This window comes from Hippocampus comes, unplaced genomic scaffold, assembly GCF_001891065.2.
Source record: "Hippocampus comes isolate QL1 unplaced genomic scaffold, H_comes_QL1_v1.1 scaffold68, whole genome shotgun sequence".
Classification (NCBI taxonomy): Eukaryota; Metazoa; Chordata; class Actinopteri; order Syngnathiformes; family Syngnathidae; genus Hippocampus; species Hippocampus comes.
The window spans coordinates 4389485-4409311 of NW_017805625.1; the positions used below are offsets into that span (position 1 = coordinate 4389485).

Sequence of the window (19827 nt, forward strand, 5' to 3'; positions counted from 1 at the left end):
CACTAATAGCAACACTGCGCACTATTTCTGTTATGATTTTTTTTAATGCATTTCTCCTTTAATGAGTGCCGATGATATCTTTTGAAGCAGAACTGCAATGTATGAAATGTTCATGTGTTCTGTGCCATCAGATCACTGGACCTGACCGGCCCGCTGCTCCTCGGAGGGGTCCCTAAACTCCCAGAAGACTTTCCTGTCCGAAACCACCAATTCGTGGGCTGCATGAAGAATCTGCGTGTAGACAACCAACGCGTCGACATGGCCGGCTACATCGCTAACAACGGCACGCTGCCCGGTATGCGGCGACAACATTCGACACTCAAAAGCTCCGACGGATTTGCTTTGGTTCAGTGTGGTAGTCAGTGTGTGCGTGAGAGCTGCCAAGTGAGAGAGAGCAAGCACTGATTATAATGAGCACAGCAGGGAAGGCGTATCAGGAGCAAATGACTGCAACAGTCTGCTATCTTCACTTCTTTGCTGCTGTGATGAAATAATGAAGTAGGAACACACCAGAAGTGAATATGAATGTCTTTTATTTTATGTTCACCTTGCCAGGATGTTCCGCCAAAAGACACTTCTGCACCAACAACCCGTGTCTGAATGGAGGGACCTGTGTCAACCTGTGGGGCTCCTTCAGCTGCAACTGCCCGCTCGGATTCGGGGGAAGAAATTGTGAAAGAGGTGAGGCAGGGAATGAAGTTTAATGACATCCACAGCACATATCAGAGAAGCGCAGAACCAATGCGCAGAATCAGTGGCACCAATATCGCGTGACATCACCTGCGCCACAACTTAGACCCGCTGATAGGTGGTCTGATGTCTAGTCTACTTTCTGTCACCATATTGTCAGCTGCGCCGGGGGCGTGTAAAAGAAAATGCCCCCGTTCCGCCAGAACGGCCATCATGGCTCAGCGCAATCTGCCCAATTCTCAAACACACTAGTTTTTCCAAGGCATGAAATTGAAGATATGTCCGTTTTTAGGGCATGAGCATCTGTCTATGAAACTAGAGGCCTAAGTACAAGGTGCAAAAAAATTATCTGGATCCAGATTATTTTATTTTGTGCAACTAGTTGATGAAATAAAACTGAATAAATTCAACACGCCATTTTTTTTTTCAGTTTAGTCGACCTGCCATGAATTGCGCTTTGAGGAGGAGCCAAAATTCGAACCCTGAGAGGCAAACGTCCTCACCACCAGGGCGCCGTGCCTCCCTGAGATTTTCTGACATCGTGCATGATGACTGTTCAACCATCACGTGTTGTTTGACATCTTTAGAAATTCCAGCCAATATCAAGATGATATGTTCTCTACAGTGATGGCCAACCCGCAGCGTTTCCTGGGCAACAGCCTGTTGCAATGGAACAACCTGGCGACAGCGACCTCCGTGCCATGGCACGTGGAGCTGATGCTGCGCACCCGTCAAGCCGGCGCCATGCTGCTGCACATCTCTTCCGGACTGCGGCACAATCTCACGCTGCAGGTGAGATCGATCTTGGCTTTAAGCACTTGAAACACAAACCAAAGCGCTCTTCTTTGCCGCCCGTTGCATCAGATGCTAATTTTCTGCTCACGTGTTGCAATACACAGAAATGTCAGTTTATTCCTCAGGGCCATAGAATGGCATACAATCTGGGTGTTTTAACTCATTCACTCCCAAAGATGTATTTAGATGTCTTTTCAGACGCCACACATTTAATCCCAGCTCCTCATTTTATATTGACTGGACTTGAAAAGGGTCTGAAAATGGCCATTTCTCTTCATTACAGTGGCAAACTGTGGCAAATTGACATTTCCTGCTCTCTGCTAACTTTCCAAATGCTTTTGTGCTTTTACTTAATATTCTCCTGCTCTGTGCTCATCTGTTATTGATTCACTCCCCTGCCTGCCGCCTCTGTCCTTTTTTTCACCTTTCTGCCTTTGCAGCTGCGTGGCGGAAGTGTGCTGATGGGACTGCACAGGGGGGAGGACTCCACGCTGTCCCGAGTGGAGGAGGTGCTGGTAAACGACGGCGACTGGCATCATTTGCAACTGGATATCAGCAGTTTGGGCGGGCCGGCGGGCCATCATAAAGCCGTTCTGTCAGTAGACCACGGACTCTACCTGGTGAGAAAACATGGCATTATGTATTCATGACAATTTTGTTAGGTCAGTACTCCCGCACTGAATGTCTTCTTGTTTGTTTCAGGCCAGTATGCAGGTGGATGGGGAGTTGCAGGAGTCCAAGCTGAAGGCTGTGAGTGTTGGAGGTTTAATGATGCCTGATGGGAAAATTCGGCATGGCTTCCGTGGTTGCATACAAGTGAGACCCCTCTCTAAACGCGACACACACTTCGAGATCAAATGTATCTACCAATTACAACCATGTGGGAACGGTTTGCGGAAGCCCCCCGTCTGCCAAATGTTCTTTTCCTGCTACGTGTCCCTCTTGAAGAGCCTATGACGTGTCAAAATAGGAACGATGACATACATAAATCTATACATACATACATACATACATATGTAGATACACACACACACACACACACACACACACACACACACACACACACACACACACACACACACACGTGTACACACAATTAAATACTACTACTACTGTTGGTGATGATTTGTAAATACATTATTTTGCCATCAAAGTCACATTTTCATTGTCATTGTTAGTATTTGGTTGAATAAAAGGACTGAGGCATCCGTCAAGCAATAAATAACAAATATTTAGCATCAAAGTCACTGTTGAGCATCAAATATATTTGTACAAAGCTTATTTTCTGCATTTTTTGGGGGACCAAAATAGTTGATTTGGGTGAAACCAAGCCATGTTCTACTGCTGATTATTAAAAAACGGAATAAGGTAGATTTGTAACTTTTTTTTTTTTGTGATGACAGAAGAGAGTCTTATATTTCATTTGGTAGTGTCTTTGTGTACATGTCAGTCATAAAACACAGTATTCTATGAGTCTTGAGAGTCAGCCAGAATGCTTAGAATTGGCTCACATTCAATAGATTACCTTTTTTTTTTAAACTGTTGGCATTGAAAGAGTTTTTAAGTGGACACCCCCGTATCTGTTCCCTGTCCCACTACTTTTGCCCATTATCAGCCTGCCCTTTTCTTGCCAGGTGTCCCAACACTTTTTCCCATCAAGGGGATGTTTTTATTTTCACTTTACTGAGACTTTCAACTAAGCATGGTGATGGTATATCAATGCAGCCCTTGGTAGGAAAGATGGCGTTTGTCTCCGTGCAGGGTCTGCGGGTTGGTGGCGCTCTGAGTCTGAGTCAAGCCAGGAAGGTCAACGTGGAGGTGGGCTGCAACGTGCCCGACCCCTGCGGCTCCAACCCGTGTCCCGCCAACAGCTACTGCAGCGACGACTGGGACAGCTACTCGTGCACATGTCGTCCCGGTCAGCATCATTTCATGCAATATTTTTTGAAATGATCCATTTATTACATGACCCGCTTGCATCATTTACTTGTTTGCAGGTTACTACGGCACCAACTGCACGGATGCGTGCACGCTCAACCTGTGCGAGCACGAGTCCACGTGCACCAGGAAGACCAGCTCCTCCCGCGGTTACACATGTGATTGTCCACACAACTACTTTGGCGATTACTGCGATAAAAAGTACATTTACCCCACATAAACGAATCGGGAGTATGCCGGGATTTTTTTAAAGTATGTGACTGTACTTGCGTCCCTCCAGGACTGACCTGCCCTGTCCCCGAGGTTGGTGGGGTCACAAGACCTGCGGGCCATGTCACTGTCCCATTGAACGCGGGTTTGATTTGGACTGTAACAAGACCAGTGGAGAGTGTCGCTGTAAGGTAAGTGCGTCGTTGGTCACAATCACTGATTTAAAATATGTGTGCACTGTTTGCATATGAGTTAAGGCTTTCAAGTGGCCAAGTGTCTCAAAATTTTTGCCCGTGCTGAAGTATTATAATATGTCATTTGTTTCGATGTGTGTATTGCAGCAAATACACACACACACACACTCACACCCGTAAATAATGTGTTTGTGCCCTTTGTAGGACAATCACTACCGTCCCGAAGGCAGCAACACATGCCTGCTGTGTGACTGCTACCCGGTGGGCTCCTTTTCCAGAACATGCGAGCGCGAGAGCGGTCAGTGCCAGTGTAAATCAGGCGTGATCGGACGTCAGTGCAACCGCTGCGACAACCCCTTCGCCGAGGTTTCTGCTAACGGCTGCGAAGGTAACAGCCCGTCACATTTACACTCAAGTTCATCTCCATTTACGATGTTTTGCACGCTAAATACACCCCCACTCCCCAACACTCTGCTCTGTGCCAGTCATCTATGACAGCTGCCCTCAGGCCATCCAGGCTGGAATCTGGTGGCCCCGGACCAAGTTTGGGCTCCCTGCAGCAGTACCCTGCCCCAAGGGGACTCTGGGTAGGATGTCTTTTCAGCTGACGCTCTGATTACCATAAAATAATGGCAAGGCATGGAGGTCGCCCGGAGCCTTTTTTTTAAGCTGCAGTCTATTTCCCACCTCGTGTAATAACAACGCACGCCTCCTCTTCCTCCTCCTTTCCCGTCACAGGCACGGCCATTCGCCACTGTGACGAGCACAAGGGCTGGCTGCCTCCTAATCTCTTCAACTGCACATCGGTCACCTTCAGCCAGCTGAGAGTGCTGGTGGGTGGCGTCTCTCTTTCTCTCTTTGCTCCTTAAAGCAATTGCCAAAGGTTCAAATATTTGTCATTTTGAAATGCAGGGAAAGCAATGTTACGGCGCATGCATCAGATGTCATGCATTACCCTTTTCAAAGGATTTTTTCTTTCATATCATCATCTTGTTTAAACAGTCTTCTAAATCATAGTTTGATCCCCACCGGCCAAAACGTTTTTACCTTAAACATTTCTTCTAAATGCTTGCTACCTCTGCTGTCCTGAGTTAAACAGATCATTCAAGTCGACCGCTGAAGTGAAATTAGAAATAAATATATTATAATCGATCGTTTGTGAAAAGAAAAAAAAAATACTTTATTTGACATTTCACACTCTTTCAACGATGACACTAAACACTATTTTAGAAAATTGTCCAATTCAAATAAGACAGATTTGTTTCGTTTTATGATTTTGTGTAATTATCATTCTGCACTTTAGCTCAGTAAGGACCAACCCCCCCATTTTTTTTTTTTTTTTACTGTTGAAAAAAAAAACTGTAACTAAATAAATCCCCACGTTATGTCACATAATCATGTCTTCATGTCCTCTCCCAGTCTGAAAGGTTTTCCCATAATGCTTCCCTGCTGGACCCGGCCCGCGTCCAACAGACAGCGGCCATGTTGGCCAACGCCACATTACACACAGAGAAGTACTATGGCAGCGATGTGAAAGTGGCCTATGGACTTACTCAGAGGCTACTGCATCATGAGAGCAAGCAGCAAGGCTTCAACCTCACGGCCACGCAGGACGTCCACTTCACCGAGGTACCAAACAAACACCGGCACCGCGCCGCTTCGGCTTTTTCAATCAAGTTGGGTCAAATGAGCTGGATGATGTCACCGGTGAGGGGGGCCTCTGATCTCCTCTGGCTCTTGCCTCGCAGAATCTGGTCCGCGTGGGCAGTGCCATCCTTTCTCCAGAAACGCGTCCACACTGGGAGCTCATACAGCACACGGAGGGCGGCACGGCATCGCTGCTGCGCCGCTACGAGGAATATGCCAACACTCTGGCGCAGAATATGAGGAAGACCTACCTCAGCCCCTTTACCATCGTCACACCAAATATTGGTGAGCCTCATACTAGGGCTGAAAGTTTTTTTTAAATAATATAATTGCGATTTTTTTTGTACCCCTCAATATTGCAGTTGCAATTTAAAATGAGATTAATTTTTCAAAGGTCCTGTTCCTGTGTTTTTTTTTTAACAAACATGAGTAATAAATCTGTGTTATACTAAACAATATCTGATTTGTGATACATAAATGTTTTCGTCGACGTTAGGCTTGTGCCAAACTAAAGACAAATGAGCTATGGATGAATATGAAAGACAGTTTATTTTTCTACTTCAGTTCCAGTTCGTAACTTCTGAAACACTTTGACATGCAGTCTTTTAAGCGTTCACTAAGACAGCTTGACAAAATTCTACCAAGCAGGTCTGACGTTAACTTAAGTCAGTAAGTCTGATGACTACTTCAATTTATTTGTATTTTCCTGTTTTATTTATTTAAATTTTTTTCATGCCTTCTTTGCAAATGGTGGGGTAGTACCATAGCGCTCTCTAGTGGCCATCTGATATTGAGACGACCTTACAACAGACAACAACCATGCAGCCATTTTCAATATCACTCATTCTTTGGGAATAGGAACGTGAATGTGATTTTTTTTTAATCGTATACATTCATATTTCACGATAATCAGAATTCTAAATAGTAATCATAATAATCATGATCATTTAAAGGAACTACTGTATTAGTATTTTGATATAGAGTTTGAAGTGGCTTGGGAGTGAGAAGTCTGGTCTTCATTTTGACTGCTGCTTGAATGTGATTTTTTTTTTCATCGTATACATTCATATTTCACGAAAATCATAATTCTAAATAGTATTCATAATAACCACGATAATTTAAAGGAACTATTAGTATTTTGATATAGAGTTCGAAGTGACTCGGGAGTGAGAAGTCTGGTCTTCATTTTGACTGCTGCCCAAGTGACACAACCCAGGATACGTGGAAGAAAACGGATGGATGATTACATTGAAGTGTTATGTTTGTGATAGTATCGAATGATATAAATCATCAGTTGCAAAATATTATAACACTCCCCCCCCCCAAAAAAAAACACCACAGTCTCATTCAACATACTGGTAATCTATTATTAATTTATATAATGCAATCGTTTACATTTTCGTTTTAAAAAAATTTTTTTTTAAATTTCTATATTTTTTACAGTCAACAATTTAATATACTCTTGAGGTCATTATACAAAAATACCTCCAAAAATAGTTTTCTACCAGGACAGGGTGAGGAAAGCAGCAGAGATACAATACTCATATTGGTTGTGAAAAGTACACTTTGAGATTCTGGACCTATTTAATTTTGTCCTATGCAGTCATCTCAGTGGACCGTCTGAAAAAGATGAATTTCGCCGGGGCGAAACTTCCGCGGTACCAGTCCCTTAGGGGCCCCCGCCCCGCCGACCAGGAGACCACCGTCACTCTTCCCGACTCGGTTTTCCAGCCGCCTGTGGACACCAAAGGCCACAGGAACCTGGAAGTTTTTCCAGAATCTTCGCTGAGGAACCGCTCCGCCAACAGGAAGCGACGCCATCCCGACGACAACCAGCCGGACGCCGTCGCCAGCGTGATCATCTTCCACAGTCTGGCGTCTCTTCTACCTGAGAGCTACGACCCTGACAAGAGAAGTCTCCGGTAAGAATAGTTTGCATGTGCTCCCACATTTCAAAAAGATATTTCAAAGATTTAAATGTGCCCAGCAGCTTGCTGGCAGCATGTTCAGAGTGTCCAAAGTCAGCTGGGATAGTCTCAACTGCCACGCACTCTATAACATGGATGAATTTACCTTTTTTTAACCCCCAGTGTGCCAAAGCGTCCGGTAATCAACACCCCGGTGGTGAGCATCACCGTTCACGACAACGACGAGCTGCTGCAGCACCCGCTTGACAAACCCATCACCGTGCAATTCCGCCTGGTCACCACCGAAGAGCGCTCTAAACCCATCTGCGTCTTCTGGAACCACACCATACTGTTGAGTGCGCACACATACCGGGAGACAAGATGAGATTGTGTTGTTGACGTTGTCACGTTTGATGATTGTGTCATATCAGAGCTGGAACGGGCGGCTGGTCAGCAAAGGGATGTGAGGTGGTCTTTCGAAACAACACTCACATAAGCTGTCAGTGCTATCACATGACAAGCTTCGCTGTGCTCATGGACATCTCCAGGAGAGAGGTAACAATGCAAATGAGGTCATGAAGTCAGCTCAGTTTTGTAAACAAATGGGAACACTGGAGGACATTGAACAGTTCCACTTGCACCAGCCCAAAAGATGAACAAGGCCACCACAGACCTATAATGGAAATCTGGATTTAAAAAAAAAAAAAAAAAATGTCTGCATGTTATTTTTATCAGAACGGTGAGATCCTGCCCATTAAAATCCTCTCGTGGAGCACCGTTGGAGTCACCCTTGGCTTCCTCTTCCTCACCGCCGTCTTCCTCCTGTGTCTGCGAGCCATGCAGTGCAACAAGACCAGCATCATGAACAACGGCACCACCGCCCTCTTCCTCTCCGAGCTCGTCTTCATCCTGGGGATCAACCAGGCTGACAATCCAGTGAGCAGCTTGAGTTGTTTTTTTTTAAAAATTTCTCCTTTATTCAGTGAAGTCAAAAAAAAATCTGCTTCCCCTGCCGCAGTTTTTGTGCACGGTCATCGCCATCCTGCTGCACTTCTTCTACCTGTGCACGTTCTCGTGGCTTTTCCTGGAGGGTCTGCACGTGTACCGAATGCTCAGTGAAGTTCGAGACATCAACTATGGGCCCATGAGGTTCTACTATCTGATTGGCTGGGGAGTACCTGCCTTCATCACAGGTCCAAACCCTGATATGATGCGTTTTTGTTTCGGGCCACATCATGGCTATGGTTTCCCTCAGAGGGAAGTTATCACTCTTCAAACCATAGAACCATGTTTTTTGTTGTTGTTCAAGTACCAAGTATCAAGTACAACTTTATTGTCAAATGTGCTGTATGTGTATACAGCACAGATGAAATTTCCTCCCTCTTAAACAGACAACAAGAGGAGCCGCTGCGGGTGCCCGCGCCGCCATCAAAAGAACATTTAACATAAAATGATAAAATAATACAACACAACACATAAAACAGACAGTCGTGCCATCTTAACCACTTTTCCTCCATTCCTCTCAATCAAATTGTTGTTGTTGTTTTTTTTAGGACTGTTAGTATGCACACAGAAAAATGCTGGGTTGTTTTTGTAACCCGCTTGCTGTGAATTTTGAGCAGACTTTGTTACTTTTATCTTAGGATGGGTTAATTATTTTTACCCGGCAGATTGGGGATGTTGAATATTTGATTTGGGCAGATTGAAGAGCCATTTCGGACACAATTGTGTGCTGAAGTTGTAAATTTCCAAATCCTCAGCCCAGTGCGCTGGGTATAAGTAATTCAAGTTGTGTTACTTAACCCAGCAGTTTGAAGAGTATAACTTAATTCTTTTTTTGGACCCAGCGCTGCGCTAGCTAGTTCATCCAATTTGTGTTACTTAACCCAGCAGTTTGAAGAGTATAACGATTTATGGGTTTGCTCGGCAGGTTTGGCGGTGGGATTGGACCCTGAAGGCTACGGCAACCCAGACTTCTGCTGGCTGTCCATGTATGACACCCTCATCTGGAGCTTTGCTGGCCCCATCGCTATGGTGGTGTCGGTGAGTCCCGGTGGATTCTTCCGAGTTGAACTGTCCAGAACAAGAAGCATCAATGCAGTTTGATGTTTGTACCCGCAGATGAACGTCTTCCTGTACATCTTGTCATCCAGAGCATCTTGCGCACTGAGACGCCAAAGCTTGGAGAAGGGACCTCAAGTGTGAGTGTCAGACCAGTCCGCTGACCGAACACGTTTCTCGTTTCTTTTTATTTTATTTTAGTTATTTTGTCTCACGCAGGTCGGGCCTGAAGACCGCAGGCGCTGTCCTCTTCCTGGTCTCAGTCACTTGCTTCCTGGCTTTGCTGTCTGTCAACAGCGATATGATCATCTTCCATTACCTGTTTGCCGGCTTCAACTGTGTGCAGGTGTGCCCTCTTAATTCACTCCAGATAATGTGAGCGTTTATTGTTGTTGGCACAGCGGGCGTGTTGTTATGTCCTTCAACATTGCCTTTGTCGTCATCCAGGGTCCTTTCATCTTCTTCTTCCGCATCGTGTTCAATAAAGACGCAAGGAATGCCATGAAGTACTGCTGTGGACACAAACATCCCGATCACATGCTCAAATCCAAATCATCAGTAAGTCCCTCGCCACGAACTCACTTGGTTATACGGTCATACGTGGTCTGCTATTGTGAAAAGTACACTTGAATAACTCAAAAAACCGAAACGGAGGCAACAAATTATGCAACGGGACTGCAGAACGCTAAAAGCTAGCATCTCTGCTGTTCCAGGGCTACAAATACAACACCAACTACACGGACGGCAAGTTGTACCATCTTCCCTTTGGTGAGTCCAGCGTATCTCTGAACGGCACCATGCAGAGTGTCAAGAGTCAGCACAGCTACGTGCCTTTCGTCCTGAGGTGAGGACCCAAGAGCGGGCATAAAGAGCTGGATGGTAGAGGAGCACTTTTACAAGCTCTCGTGTTTTTCAGGGACGACGGCCTGTGCACCAGCCAATCGCACATTGCCCTCAACGACCACACGTCGCTCTTCCATAAAACCAACGAGCATGAGAATGACGGTAAACGGACCCCCCTCTCCCCGGCTCTTTTCCTACACGGTCCTCTCACTCTCGCCTGTGTGCAGACCGTGAAACCAACGAGCATGAGAATGACGGTAAACGGAACCTCTTCACCCCCCTCCCTCCCCGGCTCTTTTCCCACACGGTCCTCTCACTCTCGCCTGTGTGCAGACCGTGACAGCGACTCAGACAGCGACCTGTCCCTGGAAGACGACCAAAGCGGCTCCTACGCTTCTACGCACTCCTCTGACAGCGAGGACGAGGAAGGTCCCCTTCGTCCTGAGGAATGCTGGGAAAACTTGGCGTCCAGTGGAGCTAAACGGCCTCCAGCGCACGGTACAATCAACGTGTTGCTATGTTCGGCATCAGCTGTCAAATGACTCCCGGGCCACAACATTTAGTACACGTGAATACAATATGTTTTATATTTGTGTGCAGACAGTCGACTATATTGGCCTGCAGCAGTGAATGATGGAGATCTCAAAGATGCTGACAAGCTCAAGATGAATCTCGAGTCATCAGATGAACGCATGCACGACACGGTGACGGTACTGCTGCCCTCCATGCCCAAACTGCATGCCCACCCCCACAAAGGTAAATGACTGAAATGGTCTCAGGAATACATTAATTCCTTCCCCGCCCCCCCAATTCAGTTCATTATTCATGAATTCACCTTGTTTTTTGATGCCGTGAATTGATTAATCTCTAATGAAAGATTTTTTTAATGTTGAGAGAAATTTAGTTTAACTTGGGATGTTCTGAAGTGTCTTTGTCGCATCTGCATGTACAACAGCGCTTTTTGGTGTTTCTGTTTCTTTTTTTTTTTTTTTTGACATCTTGTGCTAGAAAAAAAGACATTGTGGGTGTTTAAAGTTTCCACGGGTGCTCTTCGCCATTCACTCGAGTGAGGAGGAAGTGCTTTTGCAGGTTTTGTCGAATGCGGAAGAACAGTGTGCTAATATGGATTGTCTATTAGCTATCTATAGCGCCATCTTGTGGCATATGTTCCACATTTTAAAAAAATGTGAATTTGTGAATTCTGGAAAAGTGAACTGTGAATATGAGGACTATTCTTGTACTTGAATGATGTTGACATCTGGTGTGCCTCAAGGGTCAATGCTTCACCCAAAGATTTTTCTTACCTACATCAATGATTTTGAATCAATACAGTAGTGCTTTTGCAGATAATAGCAGACAGTTTTAGTCTTTTTTTTGATGAGTGATCTAATTCAGTCTGACTTAGATACAGTTTATTGTTGGTCGAGAAACAAGCTGTTGGAAAAAGCTGCTGAAAATTGTTTTGTTATGGGTTATGGTTATGCTTATCCGAAAAAGGACTTTAAATTTGAAGTCTGTGATGTTTCTAAATTGGCGGCATTACATTCGATGCTTATTGTGTGGCACACAGGCATCTTAAAGAAGAAGCAGCTCTCCCCGATCATAGAGAGGAACGGATTCAACCGCATCCACAACGAACTGTGCGACGGCGCTGCGGGCTCGGCCTCCCCTCATGGCTCGGCCTCCCCTCACGGCTCGGCCTGTAGCGAGCGAATGGCCACCACCGCTAAGGCCAGCCTGCCTGAGCAGTTGAACGGCATCGCCGTGAGCATCAAGGCAGGAACGGTGGACGGTGACTCGTCAGGATCAGAGTGAGTACTCACATCCCAAGCACGCATTACAGCCTTGTCTTCGTGTTCGTGTCATGCTTACGTGTTTATTGCTGTCTGACTTCGACTTGTGCCATCTTGTGTAAATGTGTCAACAAATAATAAAGTAAAAATTGGCCGATTTTGCAAATCTTGAAAGACCAAGTATCGCCCGATTAGTGGCCGACTAATCGGTTGGGCCCTAAAATGGGCAAATATATTAAGATGAACTTCTTAATCAGTGACGTAGGTTAAAATCTTCATTTCCCGCTGGCAGATTTTGTCTCATCTTATATCCACCAAATACAAAGAGGATTTATCAATCATTTTTAGCTGTGGTGGATGATAATGAGTGCATCATCCCAGAAGACCCTACTGAAAATAATCATCTCACTTTCTCTGTCTCCCCTGCCTTTCCAAATGATCATATCAAGATTTTTATTCTTTAATTTTATCCCCTGAAGCGCTGATCCTCTTTCCGACTGATCAGGAGCTTTTGGTTTCTTCTTCATTCATCCACACTCACCACCTGTGTTTGTGTACACGTGTATTTCATTGTTCCTTGCCTTCTTTTGTTTGTTTTGTTTTTGTGTTGCTGCCCTTCCACCACCGTTTTTTCTTTTCTCCCAGCAGCCACTGCAACACCGCCATGTGAGCACGCTGACCGAGGGGTGTGTCTTTGCAGGTCATAGAGCCTCCTTCCTCGTCGCTGGAACTTCCCCTTTAAAAATACTTTTTTTTTTTATGGATTCTGAAGGATGGTGTGTGTGTGTGTGTGTGTGTGTGTGTGTGTGTGTGTGTGTGTGTGTGTGCGTGCATGAGTGTTGTACAGTACCGAGAACTACAGTGGGCCTATTCCATTTTTTTGTCATATTGCAGGATTTAAAATGTAATGGCTCCAATAACATCTGGCGGGGACAGTAACGGACTGCTGACCCTGAGGTCAAAAATGTCACTAAACTTCTATTTCAACCAGTATCCATCTGATAAAAAAAAAAAAAAAAATCTGCATTTTCTGGAATCGTTTCTGCACTTAACTTCAAAATGATGTTAAAAATGGAGTTAGCCCAGTCTTAAGTCATAATAGCTCATTTTCTGTGTGTGTGTGTGTGTGTGTGTGTGTGTGTGTGTGTGTGTGTGTGTGTGTGTGTGTGTGTGTGTGTGCCAAAGCTCAGGCTTGAGCACCGTGACGGAACATAAGTATCTCCCTTCAAATAGATTTGTGGCATACTTGAATTTAAAAAAATGCACTTTTGGTTTCATTTGCCGCCCTAATTTTCTTTCTTTTTTTAAAATTTTGTACATTTTTTTTAATAGTGTACATCTGTGGAACAATGAAGCTCGCAAACATTCAGGGAACATTCAGCTAAAACAACTTGGTGACAACGGACTGCGCTAAGTTGATGTCATCGTGCATGCGTGCGTGCGTGTCTGTCCAAGCAGCATCAACAATCAAGTGAAGGTCAATTTTTCCAGCCTGTGGTTCATATCAACAAGGGCACACATCTGCTTGTGTATGTACACCTAAAAAAGAAAATTAAAAAAAGGATTTTTGATACTATTTTCGTGATTTTGGAAATTGAGGAGAGCACTTTTTTTTTTTTGGGATGGACTTGAAGCGCTCTGGTTTTGTTTTTCATCCAACGGGGGAGGACACATTTCCATCCATGAAATAACGGCTTTCTTTTTCCTAGAGTAGCTGTGGCGCGTTTTTTGTAAAATAATTCAAAATGATGAATATTGCCATGTCATCTGTTTTTACTGTACAGTGTGGCCTGTAAATGAAAGTAAATATGTAAACTGATTGTAGGGATGTCTCTCTTGGAATCTACAATTTGCCATGTTGACCAACTGTGGACTTTAAATGTGTTTTCATTGCACCACCATTAAAAAAAAAAAAAAAAGCTTGTAGATGGGGTTTCTGTGACTGCCACTGCACTCTGTGGTTCTTGTTTGCCTTGTCCCATACCCATCCATTTTTTTGTGTCCAAGAAAATGATGATGACCAATTTTGGCCCAAAGATAAACCTCAGGGGTGTCAAAGTCATTTTAGTCATGGGCCAATTTGGAGTTACATCTTCCCTCGGAGGGCCATGATGACAGTGAGACCACAAAATTATTACTTGTACACAACGAATAAATAGATGACTAGGTTTGAAATCAGTCAAGTCAATTTTCATAGTTTGTTCAATTATTGTTCAAGTGAGTGTCAACGGGGTCGTAAAATTATTGCATAATCTCAACGTTATTTATTACACATGACAATTTGACATTTCTGGACAGATTTTTACCAAGTTGACACATACGATTTGCTTTCGCGGGCCACTTAAAATGACCTGGCGGGCCGGATCTGGGCCCCGGGCCTTGAGTTTGACACCTGTGCTCTAAAACGTTCAAAAATTGCGAGGGATCATTATGCTAGGAATTGCGACATCAATCATAATCAGTATCGAACAGTACCAGTTTCGTAAATGTAAAACAAAGTGAGATAAAAACATCTATTGTTGGCAGGAGATGCATTCAGAAAGAGAAAAAAAAAAATCTACATTCCGTGGCAAATTCTCTCAACTGGCAGCAATTTATTTATCGTTTATTGTTGTCCATTTTCCGGACATATGAATTAAATTCTTTGTGCTTTAAATGTGGCGTTTCCTTTAAAGATCGTTATTTTTTTAATTGTTCTTGTTATTTCCGTAATATATCTATATATGGGCACATACTGGATAGAAATATATAAAAAAGGGTCATTATAAATGAAGGTCAGAGGCCAACAATACGAGCCGTGTTCCAGCCTTGTGTGTGACCCTCAGCGAGAAGTAATGCTCAATCTTCGTGTTAAGGACATGAAAGAGTCAGACGCTCGTTTCCTCGCAAGCGTGCCGAGAAGCCACTGGGAGCGATTGAATACACAGCATGATGCGATTAGGCTCACGATGCTCTAAGAAGCCGCATCCATTTCTCAGCATCAGCTGCCTTCACTTTTAAAAGCTCGCTTTTGTGCTCATCAAAGCATTTCTACAAATTCACTACAAATTGATTCGCCTCTGACAGCTGACGCTCATGACATTAGAAACCAGACGGCTGCAGAGATGCCGCAACAACTTTAACGGCTAATTAAGGATGCTCAATGTTGGTTAATCCATCCATTTTCTAATCAGCTTATCCTCAGAGGGTCGCAGGGGCGTGCTGGAGCCTATCCCAGCCGTCTCCGAGGGCAGTAGGTGAGGGACACCCTGAACTGGTTGCCAGCCAATCGTAGGGCACACCAGGACAGACAACCATTCGCACTCACATTCACACCTTGGGACAATTTCGAGTGTTCCATTAACCTCCCACACGTTTTGGGAATGTGGGAGGAAACCGGAGTACCCGGAAAAAATCCACGCAGGCCTGGGGAGAACATGCAAACTCCACACAGGAAGGCCTGAGCTGGAATCAAACCCTGCACCTCTGCACTGTGAGGCACACTTTTTTTCCAACTACGATACAACCAAAGAACGCCGTTAGGGGGCGCTGATGCTTGGCTCTGCAGACTACAGAAATTACATTCATTTTTTTTTGTCCTGAACCAAATAATGCCTTGTTTGTCAAAACTGATACAGTGACGTTTATTTTAACCTTTTATCCAAAATTGTATGAATTAAGTTTTGCAAAGCTGTTAATACCTCAAATTTGCTTTATTTATTTATTTTTGCGGAGTGAAAATTATGTATAGGTTATAATTTGATTTCGTTGCAGTTGAATGAATTGGTGTGGATGTTGCGGAAGGTCAGCAGTTTGGGGGGCTTTCTTTAAACAAAACCCTTACAACATCAAATTGAACATGACAGCAATCCTAATTTCCCTATTTTTCCGTCTGAAGAGGGATTTCACCTTTGATCTCAAGGTCAGGTTCTCACGGGCTTGGCTCAAGCCACCTCTAACACCCAACGACGTACATCCACATCTAGCTTATGTGTTTTTTTTAAACATTTATATCAACAAATGAGAAATTGCATGTGGGAGCTAAACAGAAAAGGAAAGGCGGGGAAGAAAAAGGCTTGCAGTATATTCATTTGTTCCAGTGGGAAGCAGGGACAAGTCTGTCGAATCTCGGGTGTCACATGACAAGACAGGGTGGAAAAGTATTTCAATAGCAATAACATCTGACTTGTTGTAACAGATCCTTTTATTTAAAAAAAGGGTATTGGTGTAGATGCAGACATTAAATACAGTCTAAAATGTATCTTATCTTTTTTTTGCTCACAATACTTGTAACGGACGACATTTAAAAGTTGCATCTAGTAACATTTTCTGTGAATGAGTGGCAGTTAGCATGTCAAAGTGGAGGACTTCTATACAGATAAACAATAAAACAAACATCTTTGCAAACATCTGGATCCCCTCATAAATTACATAAATCCCCACACGTGAACAAGGACAAAGACATGGGTCACAATTTTTGGCTATCAAGCGTCCTTTCATAAATATGAGGAAAAAAATATATTTTGACGACCACGATCCCCATGACGTGTGCATTAGTTTGTCGGGAGTGTTTTCAGTTCGAGTCCTCCAGGCTGCTGCTTTTCTGCTCCGAGTCGTAGTTGCACAGGCGGACCATGATGCTTTGCAGGCCGGGCTCCACGATGCCGAGCAGGGGCCTCTGGGAAGGGTCGCCGTTCCAGCAGGCCTCCATCAGCTGCCAGCACTCCTCGTCGAACGAGGATAAGCGTTCGGGTCGGGCACCTGGAGGCCACACGGGGACATGGAAGTGACTAAAACGGGTGCTTTTCCAGAATAAATTTTAAAACGTTGGGATTTGTGAGTGACGTAACGATCCCATGAGGATGAAAAAAAATCCACAGGTGTGTTTAGCTATGAGTGACCTGACTTGGAACGTGAGCTGTTTGTTCGACTGAGTTTTTGCTTTGACTTGAGAGCAAAAATTTGAGCTACAATCACTGGATGGTGGTGGTGAACTCAACACGGTGAAAAATGCCATATTAAGGCCTGACAAATACAGCAGCATTGGGTCACTCTGTTCTAACCCTTTACGCAACGGACATTTGAACACAAGCAGTGGTGCAACACATCTAGACTGACAATAGAATAATACTCTTAGGCATGTATTTTTTATCATTTCCGAAAAACAACTGACCGTCTCCATATATATCCGTACACCAAGGTGTGCACGCCAGAAGGAGCCAGGGGAGTTTTTTTTTTTTTTTAAAATGAGCATGGTCACAGAATAAATGAAAATCATATCTCAAGACACCACTGTTTCAATCGAAAGCATCTATCGATGCGTCTATTGAGGACGCGTGATCACCTTTTTTGACATTATTCCAGAGTTGGTCCTTGCTTGAGCATTTCTCAAAGGCTTCCGGGAGTTTTACAGAACCGGTGCACAGGTACCAGAAGAGGATCCCGAAGGCATAGACGTCAACAGAGTTGTCATATTTTCCTGTGAGCAGGCAGCAATAACAGGAGAGGCGTGTATTTGTATTCATTATGTTCGGGGACAGTGTGACGAAAAAGCGACAGTACCCGTAAACAGCTCCGGTGCCATGTGGATGGGGGTTCCGACAATGCTGCCGGACATCATGGCCTCTGGTTTACAGAAGCCCAGGTCTGTGATTTTGGCCCGGTTCTGCTTGTCCAGCTACGATGTGAAAGGAAGGAAGGAATGAAAGACAACAGTCAAAACAATAAGCACTCTCGCGCAGAAGCTGCAGTCGGCCACAGCTCACGGCCAGGCACTCACACGGCAACATAACACCACCAGGACCCGCCTCTTAATGGCACATGACTAATACACCGATACTACAATCAGTACAGTGTTTTCTAGGTATTTAGTGCTTGTAATTTATTTTGTGTTCAAAATACATTTATAATGTGTGGAATTTTTTTTTTTTTGTAAGTTTAAATATGTTTATAGACTGTAGTGCAGGGGATAAAAAATGCATAAATATTCAGCGGGTACAAATTCTCACGCATGGGTGTGGAGGGAACTTGACACACCGCTCAACGATGATTAGTCAACAGAAGAAGAACAAATCTTGAGTGTTAAAATGGGAATGGAATGTGTAAACCAGAGAAATAGTGGCAGAGTAGTGGTGTAGTTTTTCGGCCTGAATCTTCTTTTATCTTCACAACGTTTACATGACACCACAAAACAATTGCACTGCTGTGTGGTTGAATAACAATGACGTGAGTATGAGTCAAAAATATCCAAGGTCTACGCAGATGGCCAACAAATTGGTTAATTCGGACATCCAAATGCCTTCAAATGCAATAACACAAGTGGGCTTGTCAATTTTAGCACTCGCTCGTGTTCGCACTTACCAGAACATTTTTGAGCTTGATGTCTCGGTGCAAAAGGCCTTGACTGTGCAGGAAACGGATCCCCTCCACAACATCCAGCGCAATCTGAAGCCTCTCTCTCAGTGACAAACCAGCCTGACATGAAACAAAACAGAAAAAGGAACATGACTTAAGTCCACGAAAGTCTTGTGAAATTCTTATCAATGGCACAGACAGGGGAGAAAAAAAGTGAGACCAAAAATAAACTGGCAATTTTCCACCTTTGGGGGTGAGATTAGAATCATAACAGGGACAGGAAGGCGAAAGGTGAAAGTTTGATGCCAGAGACTCATTTCTTCTGGCAATTGTCACACAAGTGCACCTAAATAATCAGTGAAAGGTTTCATAGATTCAAAAACTATCAAAAATGTTTTGTTTCTTGAGCTGAATTATGAAACAGCTGTTGTTTCCCGATTTGAAATGACCAGTGAAATCAAATTTTCCCTGATGTTCTAATTTGTTGTGATGCATCTGTATTTTTAACATCACGCCGGACTTTAGGTCTGACGTCATTTGAAGCAGCGGTCCTCAATCACCGGGCCATGGACTGGAACTGGTTCGTGGGACATTTGGTACCGCACAGAAATACTGAACAAGAAACATTTCATTGATATTCAGAGTCTGAAAGGATTTTTGTTTAGAGAATCAAGTGCAGCAGCCACCCGTGACTCTGTACAAACAACTCAAACTGCTCATTTCGGGCATGTGATACATTTGTTTAAAAAAAATAAATTTTTTTAAAAAAAAAACAAAACCTAGAAGCTAGCAAAGATAATGAAAAAAAAAATTATTTGGAGAGTTTGTTCCTCGAAAATGTCAGAACGCCAATTTGTGAAACCGAAGAGAAAACAGCCTACAAATTCCAAGAAAAATGTTTATCGCTACATGTGACTGTCACGCACCAAGCGCATTATTTTGACAGGCTAGTAAATGAGGCAATGAAGCCTTCAAAACCTCTGGGGAAAAAAAAGCACTAAATATCTGACTACAATGACAGCTACCAAAAAGTAGACTGGAAATAAGTACCACACTAGAGGGGGTTTCGGTGTTTCCCATGACCCCCAGATGGGATCGACTCGTCAAAGAGAAACGAGTTTATCATACATGGCAATGGCGAGTGATGAAAAAAGCGGAAGGGGCGTGGCCTGGACGGGGGCGTGGCTTGGACGGGGGCGTGGTTACTTACAAAAGTGGCACTAAACATGCTGAAGATGAAGCGTATTAAATTTACACAGTTTGAAAATTGAACAGAAAAAAATCCCAAGATCGCCACTATTCTTTCAAGTGAAAATTTGTGCAATTTTGCCTATGCATTCCTGGTGAGCACCAATATGTAACTCCAAATTTGCTGCTCAAAATCAAAACTAAAAAAGTAAACACATTCCCTGCCAT

General features: G+C 43.9%; 2 protein-coding genes across 2 annotated transcripts in view; one reads left to right on the forward strand and one right to left on the reverse strand.

The window, feature by feature from the left end:
• Positions 1-13625, forward strand: part of celsr2 (cadherin, EGF LAG seven-pass G-type receptor 2) — a 47280-nt gene extending 33655 nt beyond the window's left edge. Inside the window, exons 7-34 of the mRNA XM_019881115.1 lie at positions 132-295; positions 556-681; positions 1316-1482; positions 1926-2105; positions 2188-2301; positions 3247-3403; positions 3483-3624; positions 3704-3824; positions 4032-4215; positions 4313-4414; positions 4566-4660; positions 5247-5456; positions 5576-5759; positions 7078-7396; positions 7565-7732; positions 7813-7936; positions 8117-8317; positions 8400-8574; positions 9312-9424; positions 9503-9582; positions 9662-9788; positions 9890-10000; positions 10156-10286; positions 10359-10447; positions 10619-10783; positions 10886-11041; positions 11856-12096; positions 12724-13625. Coding sequence (XP_019736674.1) covers positions 132-295; positions 556-681; positions 1316-1482; positions 1926-2105; positions 2188-2301; positions 3247-3403; positions 3483-3624; positions 3704-3824; positions 4032-4215; positions 4313-4414; positions 4566-4660; positions 5247-5456; positions 5576-5759; positions 7078-7396; positions 7565-7732; positions 7813-7936; positions 8117-8317; positions 8400-8574; positions 9312-9424; positions 9503-9582; positions 9662-9788; positions 9890-10000; positions 10156-10286; positions 10359-10447; positions 10619-10783; positions 10886-11041; positions 11856-12096; positions 12724-12748 — 4171 coding nt within the window. The 3' untranslated portion in view covers positions 12749-13625. The remainder of the gene's footprint in view (positions 1-131; positions 296-555; positions 682-1315; positions 1483-1925; positions 2106-2187; positions 2302-3246; positions 3404-3482; positions 3625-3703; positions 3825-4031; positions 4216-4312; positions 4415-4565; positions 4661-5246; positions 5457-5575; positions 5760-7077; positions 7397-7564; positions 7733-7812; positions 7937-8116; positions 8318-8399; positions 8575-9311; positions 9425-9502; positions 9583-9661; positions 9789-9889; positions 10001-10155; positions 10287-10358; positions 10448-10618; positions 10784-10885; positions 11042-11855; positions 12097-12723) is intronic.
• Positions 13626-16264: 2639 nt separating this feature from the next.
• dstyk (dual serine/threonine and tyrosine protein kinase) overlaps positions 16265-19827 on the reverse strand; it is a 19740-nt gene continuing 16177 nt past the window's right edge. Inside the window, exons 11-14 of the mRNA XM_019880706.1 lie at positions 18418-18531; positions 17620-17734; positions 17402-17536; positions 16265-16818 (exon numbers count right to left, since the gene is read on the reverse strand). Of these exons, the coding sequence (XP_019736265.1) occupies positions 16631-16818; positions 17402-17536; positions 17620-17734; positions 18418-18531 (552 nt within the window). The 3' untranslated portion in view covers positions 16265-16630. The remainder of the gene's footprint in view (positions 16819-17401; positions 17537-17619; positions 17735-18417; positions 18532-19827) is intronic.